General features: G+C 34.0%; 1 protein-coding gene across 1 annotated transcript; it reads right to left on the reverse strand.

The window, feature by feature from the left end:
• Positions 1 to 3,696: 3,696 nt before the first annotated feature.
• Positions 3,697 to 4,398, reverse strand: LOC142344262 (histone H1-like). Its single transcript, XM_075395832.1, has one exon. It carries the CDS (start codon positions 4,342 to 4,344, stop codon positions 3,871 to 3,873), a length of 474 nt encoding a protein of 157 aa, XP_075251947.1. The 5' UTR covers positions 4,345 to 4,398; the 3' UTR covers positions 3,697 to 3,870.
• Positions 4,399 to 11,178: the final 6,780 nt, after the last annotated feature.

Below are 11,178 nucleotides of genomic sequence, written 5' to 3' on the forward strand. Positions count from 1 at the left end.
TCCCCCTCCAAGAAAATCCTCCCAAAGCAATGCAAGAGAAGGGGTAATGGGGTTAAAGGGGGGTATTTTAGAGTTAACACCCCCCCCCTCCCTAAATTTCTGCCCCAAAGCGAGGCAAGAGTGAGGGGGATATGGGATGATGGGGGTAATCAGGAGAATTTAAGAGAGAGGTAGGTCGAACATATTAAGAAAATAAAGTTGAGCTGAGGGGGGGGGGGGGGGGGGACTTAAGCTTAGCTTAATTACAGGGCCGAGATCACGATTAACTTCGACACAGAATCTTTTCTTACGTCGATATACGGTCTTTCATTTACAATAATGATGGATATAACCTCATCGTTTTTTGATGAGTCCACGTTTCTATTGGGATATTTGCATCTCAGCTGATTTTCTTCATCCCCTCCCCTCATCCTCCGGAAGGATGAAAAATCTGTAGTTACTCTTATTATGTCATACAAGCTTTTATTGGTGCAAACACGCATAATTGTCCGCGCACGTAAATGAAAAGTATATTCAGTTCAGGGGAAGGTGAAAAATGAGTTCCTTTAATCATTATAGTAAATTTTTCTCTTACACTCAACCAAGATCCTATCTATAATTGATTCAATTTTCCAACTCTTTTGGAAGGAAAAAAGCGTGAATGAGACTCTGCGAGCATCTTTGTTGTCTAAAGGCAAAGGTTTGTATTGAGAACATCTTTGACCAATGCTTTTGGTCTAATTTTAAAGGGGTAGTCAGTTTTAAAACAATAAAAAATTTTTTAACTTTTTCTAGCTGTCAACGAGACATGTTCTGCACCGCTTTCACGAATCGTCAACACTACAGAAAAACTGAAATATCGATTCACCAAAGTTTCCAACATTATGCCATGATTCGAACTGACAACTTTAAGAAACAAAATCAAGAATGAAATTGGGAATGGACATGAAAGTCTGCGTCCTACTGAAATTTTTGGCCTTTTTTCTTTAACTTTGAAGTCCAATTGATGGGCTCAGAACCGACAAGAAATTGTGCTATGGTCATAGATCATTGAAAAAAAATCTGTTCCTATCTAAAATGGTAAAGGAAAATCAGAAGGCCATTCAGAATATTAAAATAGAACTTGCTTGCGTTTTGGTTGATATTGTTAAAAGTATATTTAAAGTTATTAAGTCCAGAAAGGTAACTTTTCAAGAGCAAGAAATGATCTTTAAAAACTCATATTGTGCGGGACAAATGAGGCTAGAAGAGTAAGATCTAAATCCCCTAGTTTTCTTAGATGAAATAAAAAAATGATAGTGTGATACTTAAGTCAATAGAAGAAGCAATAAGTGACGAAAATTGGTTTGAAGCATAACAAAAAGAGTGTATTTCGTTAGTTGAAAACGGGCATCTGGGAACTAGTAGACAGCCAAAGAACCAAAACTATTGTTAGCCGTTGGCATTTTGTACTTAAGTGCGGACCTAGCGACGGAAAAATGAGAAGGAAAGCAAGATTGGTAGCTCTGGACTTTATCCAAAATCCAAGTAAAGAATACAATGAAAACTTTACGAGATATAGAGGGAATGATCGGTCTTTGGGTAGGTGATATGGCTATGTTAGGAAGGCTACAACACTTTTGCAAATTTTTAAGAACGAAATAAAAGAGAAACTCAAACTGAGCAGCTATGAAGGCCTGAGTTGGTAGTTACCAATTAAAATCGAAAAATCAGAACATGAAAAAACGCTGTGACTGTAAGACACTGAAAAATTTTGGATGTTAATTCAAAGCTTTTAAAATTTGATTCAACAGGAAAAGAAAGCAAAAAAAAGAAGTTCGGTTTTGGAATTTTAGGGGAACAGTAGAATTTTTAATATATTTGGCGATGAGTATCAGACCAGACGTTGCACATAAACCATGTATTTTGAGATTATTTAAATAAATCCAGGGAACATGCCTTGGAACGCCGGAAATCTTGTCTTGTCTTCCTAAAGGGGTACAAAATCTGAGCACCTGATTTATAGAAAGTGTAAAAGGCTAGATCTAAAACGAACCTCAGATTCCGTATGGGCGGGTAAAATAGAAACCGGAAATAGTACGTGTGGTTTTTTTTTCAAGCTTGTCAATAGTTGAGAAGCAATCAATTGGGCTTGTAAGTTACAAAGTGTGTACCAACTTCCACAGCTAAAGCTGAACTGAATAAAGCTTTAGAGGCAAGTAAAGGGGCGGTACCTTTAGACATTTTAAAAAGAAGTCTTTGCGGACAACCAGGCAAGCAATGTTCTTAGTAAGCATTCATTGAACCATGGCAAGGCTAAGCACATTGAATCAAAAGTGCACTTCTTTCGGAACTGACAAACTTGTCTACCGGTTGCATGCCGGCAAATTCCAACAAAACTTTGGGGAGAAGAAAAATTTCACTTTTTTATGGTTCCCCTGGTTTCGAACACTCAGTATGATAAGAGGGGTATCAATTGTATAGTAATAACCGTTTGAATACGAAAAAGTCTACTCAATTGAATCCATCCACGCACGTGCTGAAATACATCTTCGTTGGTAAAAATCAATGCTAATTCACGAGCTGTTTTTATTATTGTGTTCCATACGTATTTCGTTTCAGCATTTGAAATAATAATATCTGGTTGACTTTTAATCAGTCACTATTATACAAAGCTTGTAAACATCATATGCCTCAGAAAATCATAGAAGCTGTAGATAAAAGATGATTGTATGTAATACAAAAAGGCGTTAACCATTTGGAAATTATTCAAGATGAACTAAATTGTCACAGATTTGAGAATACACTAATGCCATTGCGTATAACCTGTTCGGTTGCGTTTAACATGTACAGTTTTAAAAGATTCATCAAGTCCTACGGGCCGCTTAGACATGATCATGCATGCCATGCGATGCATGGCTAATGTCAGTAGATATTCATTGCATAAACGTAAAGTATATCGAAGGGGGGGGGGGGAGGATAGCCGAAAATATACGCAAATATTGCAAGTATTCCCTGGTTTTGCAAGAATTCATAACTTGCAAGAATCTTGCAAGATTCTGAATTCATTCGGAAGGAAATTTAATTTTTTCTCCGAGATTAGCATTTCAGTTTCAAGAGCTACTTGGATATGAACAATTTAACCAAAACTTACTACCAGTACCAAATAACCAGCAGAAAATATTTCTAAATTACTATTATGAATTAGTTCATTAACTTCAATTATAGTGTATTTCACCACTAAAAAATTTCGACAAAAAATGTACTACAAATTTTGGCTTAAGTGGTTTCTTAAACTGAAGTAATTTTTGTTTTTAAAATTCTGTTTCGAAAAATTATATAGCATCGTATTCCAAGTGAATTCAAAATCTTGCAAGATCTTTGCAAGTTATCAATTCGTGCTTTACTAGGGTTATAAATAGCGTATTGACGCTGTGGTTCTACAAATGCTGGAAGCCCAATAATTTGATCTCACATAATTTAAGTAATTTAACAAAAAAATTGCACCTGTTTTGCTTGACTTGATGTCAGTTTTTGTTCGCTTGATTTAAGAAGACATTATTTTCGTTTGAATTACAGTTTGAATTAAGAAGACATTATTTTCGTTGAAATTGGTTTATGCATCTTTGACGCTTAACCTGATTTCCCATTTCAATTTGAATAGAGAGCTAGCTCAAAGATTGAGGTAACTAAAAAAAGAGTTCGCCAGTTTAACTTACACCGTTTATTTTAACAAAATATTTTTCAATATTTTAATTCAGTAAATCAAAATTGATACAACAAAAACTATAAGAAATCTTTAAGAAATCGAACATTGTACACAAAAGAGATATTGTTATTATCTAACAAGGAACAAAATGTATCTCAGCTGAAATGCGAAGTGTGTGAAAACATTCGAAGTTTGAAAAAGTTCTATTTCTTTGCTGCTGTCTTTTTAGCTGGTGCTTTCTTTGCTGGGGCTTTTTTGACCTTGGGTTTTGTCGGGCTCTTGGCTTTTTTGGGCGCAGCGGGTTGCTTGGGTTTGGGTGAAGATGGGCTCTTCTTTTTAGGACTTGCTGCCTTCTTCTTTGGGCTCGGTTTTTTAGCTGTGGGCTCTTTAGATGGAAGTTTGAAACTGCCATTAGCTCCGGTGCTCTTGTTTGAGGTGTGCACCAGTTCCTTCTTGGAGATCATTCGTCGTAGAGCCAGTCTGACCAGATTGGAAACATTTCCGGATAAACTGTAGTTGGCGTTGATGTATTTCTCAATCGCGACTTTGCTTGACCCTCCTTTTTCGTTCAGCTCTTTGATTGCTTTCTTTATCATGGCAGAGTAAGCTGGGTGTGCGGGTTTGGCGGGCGAGGTCTTTTTGGGGGTACTAGTCTTATTAGCAACTGTGGCAGGCATAATGTAAGTACAGGAATAAAGTTTTAATTTCCTTTTAATATGTACTAACTTGTAAATAATCTAATTGTGCAAATGATTCTGTTCGTAATTTTTGCTTTGTATTTATACTCGAGAGCTCGACCGGAACGAAAAATAGCCGCGTGCAATTGAGTTAAAACGATTTCAACCTCGGAAATTGCTCGATTTCACTATTAGAAACGGCTATATCTTCGTGTGTATTGGCTTTTCAGAAAAGGTAAAAAGACCATGACGACGGCAAGATTTTGTGCTTTTTAATTATGTATCTTACTAAACTTAAATGCTCAAAGTTTCTTAATTATTGCCAAAAATAGTATATTGTTTTTCCACAAAAATTGAAAATTTGCTGCTGTTTTTACTCAAAATTACTGAAAGAATGAAAAAATAGGGATAGAGCACGTGGACATCCAGACAGATGGGACAATTGTGAACAATTTGATGTTTGTTACGCGCTCGTATATTCGGCATATTTCTCATACTAAGCTTTCTTGTAAAATATTTTTGCATAGTTGCTAACCGTTCTAAAATATGTTGAATAAGGTTTGAGCTATTCTTAAGGAATTTTAAAAATTGTCTAAAAACACGTATCTATGAAAACGTGGAGCACATTCAGCCCAGAATACTTTTTGAAATGAAGTGGAAGTATGGGGGGGGGGGGGGGGGTTATCCGAATCAAATGTGATATTCATGTCCATTTTCCTTGAAAAGGCAGCAAAACCTTCATTTGTGAACCCACAGACATTTGCTATTCGGCCCCTCTTGAAGGGATATTTTCATGTGAAATCGGTGTTCTAGTTGTATCGTTAACGGTATTTTATATGTCAATGGTTAACAACCACCAATGCTGATATCTTTTCGAGATATTTAAGGAATTTTTATTAAAAGCCTGAGTAGAAAGAGAAATTGAATTAGGACATCCTGCGTCCATAGATTATTTTTTTGGTTACCGACGGTCTTTCTTGTTTTAAATTCTTTGCTATTATTTCTGGTCGTAGAAATTTCATTATTTCAAATTCAAATGTCAATTTCTATAACTTTAAAGCATGCGTTGCTGTTTAATATCTGCAAAGTTGTAGCGCTTTTAATATTCATTTTCTCGTTTTGTACTCCATATTTACTGTCTCTTGCCAAGGATTCACTAAAATTTTTATTTGCATTCACCCAGTGAAATGAAACTTGAAACACCTTGATAAGAGACTTATTAAAACTTGACAAGTATTGTTAAGATCTTGATAAGATTCTTGGTAAGAAAACGTCAAAATATGCGCGTACATGCAAGATGAAAGAGGATCTTGTTCAGATGAAACAGAAAGAATCTGAGATCTTAGCAAGATTTGTCAAGTTTTAGGGATTTGAAAAGAAGAATTAATATGGTCAGGCAAGAACTGTTGGAAATTATCTATAGTCGATTAAAAACAATCTACATTGAGATTTTCCAGTATGTTCTGCGTGGTTCTTCCCTAAAAAAAACAAAAAAGACAAGAAAAATTAAAAAAAGACAAAGCAAAACAAAACAAGAAAAATATAGCTAAAAGGTTGTCAAAAGTATCTCCAGCCAAATTAAATAGATTTGAAAACAGGAATTATAAAGATTATGAAAGAACTGTATTGGAATTTTCTCTAGTCAATCTAAAAAATCGACATTGAGATTTTCCAGTATGTTCTGTTTGGTTCTTCCGTACTCTTTTTTCAATCCGGCTGGGGAACGGCATTGGTGGAGAAATTAGTTATCGGGTACTGATATACAAACATGATAAACAAAAATACTCTAACTAAATTTTTTTGTCGCTTTTAACATGCTATATATGGTTTTTACCTTATTCTTCTGATCTTTTGCTTCTTGTTGGGGTTTTTTTCCAATCAATTGTTAATTAAGAACTCTTTGCAGTCGTTGCTGTTATAAAGTGACTCTTAGAGCATTGCATGTTATTTTTCACTAAAATAATTTACACAAATTTCTATTTCCCAGGTTTTTTGTTCTTGGAGGTTCCCAGTAGTCTTTTCATAACTCTCTCTTGTGGTTTGGATGAGTGACTGATCCTGCAGAGGAATTTATAAAAAAATTTTGCGCCCAATAATGACTGTGATGTGTCTTGACACATAAACACCGTGAAAACTAATTAGAAAATTGTTCAAACAAACTAAACAATTTTTAAATTCTTTTCAGGTACGTTGTGTTCTTTTTATTTTTGTTGCAATTTTTTTCACTGTCAAACAATGTCTGGTTGACTGAATAAAAAAAATCGAAAGAGAATACAGTGAACTTTTCCTCGAATGGTTTGTCTTTAAGACTCTATTTTGAAACATTTTCTGGAAATTGTCAATGTTCTGTTGCAAATTAACAGCATTAGAGTGTTTTTACCAATCGTTTTTGTTTCGGTGTCGCTTCTAAAGTTAAATATTAATAGATGTTGTATCAGTTTTTGTTAGTTAGTTTTCTCATGATAATATTCCTGTCGTTTTTTTTTACTTAAAATGAATTATGAAGAATGTGCTTTTTGTTAGTGATTTTGGTCACTACCCTACTTCGGGTTGTTTCCGGAATTCTTTTGGCTATGTTTTTTTTGTAAGATATTTTTATACAATTTTCAATGACTTTGATCTTTCAGAACGGGATTAAAACTTAAAACCCAGTAAGCATGAAGTTTTTTTACAATCTTAAGTTTAGCTATTGAAGTTTTTCAATTGTTTTGTTCGGTTCAACTGCTGGGAAAGCCCTAGTTTAAGGATAAAATTTCATTTTTAGTAGTTTTTGAGCTCAATATAAAGCAATTTTTCACGTTAACTTCGTTATTTTCTGAGTTTTTTGTTTGATTAGTCTCCAAATGACGTTTTTAAAAGTTGATAATGACATTTTGTAAGATATGAATACTTATTATGGCCATTTAATGAACTTTATGTTTCGGTAAAGCAAACATAATCACAAAAAATGATATTAACTTTTGCTACTTGTTTCAATTTTTTTTCGACAATTTTTGTAATTTTTGAATTTTTAAGAACTAAGGGGCCATAAAACTTCCCCAAATGTTTGCAAACAAGTTGCATAGTTTCTATTGGTAATGCAACCCTTATAAATGTCACACAGTTAAATGTCAAGAATTTAAACAAATTTTTGAAAGAAACCTTTATTTTTTGAATTTTTCTAAAGTTTTTGTCATTTTTTGAGTTTTTCAAGCCTCAGTAGACACAAAACCTTCTCTGAGATCTGATAATGGGTTTTGGGGGTTTTGGTGGCAATGAAGTTGTTTTAAAAGCTTTAATATTACAAATTTTCGCAATTTTTTTTTGTATTTTTTTGATATTTGTCTTCTGTTCACTTTTCTTGTCTCAGTGGTCATTTATTCTCCTCTAAGGTTTGCTAGCACGTTACTGCATACATGCTATGGGCAATGGAATGGTATTAAACTTTTTAATATCACGTGCTTCCGCATTTTTTTTGATAAAAATTGGAATTTTTCGTTGTTTCTGGAACTTTATGTCATGTTCCCAGTTTATTGATCTGTATGGGCCAAAGCAACTTTTTAAGGTTTGAAATTGAGTTGATGAATAGCCTCTAGAGACAGTGAAATTGTTCTGAAGAAACTATTATCTGAAATATTAGCAACGTTCATTAAAATTTGCATAATTTTTCAAATTTTCTGTAATTTTGATTATTTTTTAAGTTTATGAATCGAAACGTGTCAATGAAACTTTTCATAGTTTTAACAGTTTGGTTACTGGACAAATTCCGAGGAAAACAAGTGGATTTGAATTCTGTAATAATGCGAAATTAAGAAATTTTCTTTTAATTTTACAATTTTCAGTTTTTTTTAAAGTTTTTGTCATACTTCTCGATTTTATCTGGCGCTGTTCAACTGATCTGCTGGTCAGGTAAAGCAGTTCTAAGTTGGACACTCAATTCTTTGAATCGAATTTCAGGACCTGTCCTGCTATGTTTTTTTTTAGTTTCTGGACAAGTTTTTTATAATTAAAACAGATATTATGTAAAAGAGAAATAGCAAAACACAAGCCTCAACACCTATTTTTTTATATAGTCTCATTTGTTTTTTTTATTTAGGCTGACAGCTTGATCTTAAAAAGCATAATTTTTTTCTGGTTATTTTTTTAAATTTTATTATGATATTAAGCTTTTATTAAAAATTTTTGTTTGTTTAAAAGGTTTCGCCGCAACTTTAGGAGTTCATGTCCTCAGGAGAAAATGCGGCATAATTGTTCAAATTGCAACTTGTCAAAATTGAAATTATTCCAATATTTATTGAGCCCTGGTAACGAATATGGCTGGTTGCAAACAGTTGCTGCTGTCGTGTAACTTTAAAATAAAAGACGCTTGATAAGAAAAATTCTCCGAACTCAAACTTATTGGATGGAGATGAGTTTGCCTAGGAGAAAATATAACATTTCTAAAGGAGAAATTTATTTGTAAACGTTGTTTTTTTTTTGTCCACAGTGGCTATTCACGTCATAGTTTTGGTCCTATTTTTAGTTCCTTTTCTAACTACAGTTATCGTCATATTCACGTGAAAAAAAGGAACAAGAGGGAATAGAACCCAAACACAACAGGCATTCTGGAAATTAACAGGGGCGGCAGACAGCGGCCTTCTTTCCAGAAGTCCGGAAATTTATTGCAAAAATAAACTGACTAACTTGAGAATTAAACAACGTTTTATTGAGCCTTCATGTGCGTTAGGTTTTTTGAACAGCAATTTGACACTGTGTCCTGTATGAAACAAGTTTCTCGAGCATCAAAATACTTGTCGCTGTTTTCTGTATCTAAAAATTATTTGAGCTGCAACTCAACTGTCACTGTCCAAGCTACTGGTATTTAAACATTTAGGTACAAATGGCAAGAACCAACTAAAATTGAAATTATATGATTTTTGCATCAATAAGATTTGGACATATTCCTTTGCCTTCGATTTGCTTCCTTATCAGATTGAACTGGTATACAAGAAAAAATCACGTATTGGGTGATCTTATTGACAAAACTAAGCTCGGCAAAGAGCTTCCAAATTTTGCAACTTCACAGGCTGAGGTGAGCGCTCGAAATTGTCCTGGTCCAGAGGCGGATCCGAGCGGACTTGTGTCTGATCATAGGCGGACTCGAACGCATATACAGGCTGTCGAGCGCGCTTGAATCTGATCTTAAAAAAATCTTCAGCCGCCAAAACTCAATTTTAAAAACTAATTTGTGCGGTAAAACTAGATACATCAGAACTCATCAGTTCTGATGTATCTAGCTTTAGCGCACAAATTAGTTTTTAAAATTGAATTTTAAAAGCTGAAGGTTTTTCTATGATAGTTTTAATAAATAAAACATAGCTGGCAAATTGGCAGAAAATAGGCGCAATAGTTTCGTAGATCTGCAGTCTCAAAAAACCTTAAAAAAGACAGGCCAAAACAATTCGTGTTTTCTTTGAAGGCTGATGTGTTCATTGAAGGCTGTATAAGTTTTTGCTGCCTCTATTAGCTGCTCTCTAATAACCTCCATTTAGAGTGACACACACCCATTTGACCTTATGTTGTTGAATTAAAGTAAAAAAAGTCAATTTCAAAGTGAGGAAGTCATTTTTGTAGGTTTTTTGAGTGAGGTAAGTCAAGTGTGACCAAAAATTTAATCACGCAAATGAACAAAAAAACTTGATCCACTAAGAGCGAAAAATGACGTCACGCACGCACTGCAGTTGAAATTGCATGAACCAATGAACAAAAGCAGATTTGAAGTGGTTTTGACGTCATATGGTAGTAAGAAAAATCGCGACGACGAAATAAAAAAACATAGCAGGACAAGTCCTGACGTACAAATCAAAGAATTTTCATTGACTAATTAGAAAACTAGACCCAAAAAGGACTATGAATCGGTTAGGGAAACCATTTTAGAAAACAATCCAATCCAAAAAACTGAAAAAAAAACAGTAAAAGTCAAAGTTAAACTGCCCCATGTGAACAAAAAACCACTAGCCAGAAAGAGAATTTTTGTTCAAACACCGTTTTCTCACTCTGCTTTAAAGTTAGAGCGAAAAAATTTCACGCTGCAAAACCAGTCGCTTTTTCGCTCCACTTCCTGTTTGGACGTGACCAAAATTACTACTCCAATTTGACTTCAAAAATCATGAAAATGTGTGAACAGATCTTAAGACACAGCCGGAAGAATTCTGGAAGCGACTCGAAGCATCAAAACTCCACACAAAACTGTAATTGCAGCTGAAGCCATTACCTTTTGTATTAAACCATTAACTCATAACCTCAGGTCTGATCTATGAATTGATAAAATTTATACCCCTATCACCAAGAGAAACAAAAATGCAGCAAAATTTTATATTAAAGAAATTGTTTGGTAACGTTAAAAAACTCCGAAATAATTAAGATGGCCAAAATATTGATAGGCTGAAAAAGCTGATAGGGCTATCATGTGTCCTCAAATAATTCATGATTCTAATATCAAAGGTCGCGAAAGCAAACGGCTGATACTAATCTTAGAAACTAAGTTAATTTTTCATAAAAAGGAATGCTCAAATTTAAGAATCAGAAAACCACTACCAAAGTTTGACCTTTGAACTCCGTGTCTAGTGAATTTTAAAACATTTGCTTATTTCAACTTTATGGGACACACTATATAATTTAAAATATACACAGTCGCATAAAATTGCAACGGAAGCTAACATTTAAGACGCGTACGGAAAAATTAAAAAGGTTAAAGTACAAACCTATAACAAGAAAGGAATCTAATAAACTTAATCTAAGTGAAATTATTGAAGAAAGCACTGACATAAAAAATAACCAAATGCATGCCCATTTGAACGGTTGGCATTCCTAAAA

The sequence above is a fragment of the Convolutriloba macropyga genome, chromosome 8 (assembly GCF_964194025.1).
Source record: "Convolutriloba macropyga chromosome 8, txConMacr16.3, whole genome shotgun sequence".
Taxonomy (NCBI): Eukaryota; Metazoa; Xenacoelomorpha; order Acoela; family Convolutidae; genus Convolutriloba; species Convolutriloba macropyga.

What these genes read in the sequence shown, in the direction of transcription:
- LOC142344262 (XM_075395832.1), bottom strand. Translation starts at nt 4,344, where the DNA reads ATGCCTGCCACAGTTGCTAATAAGACTAGTACCCCCAAAAAGACCTCG.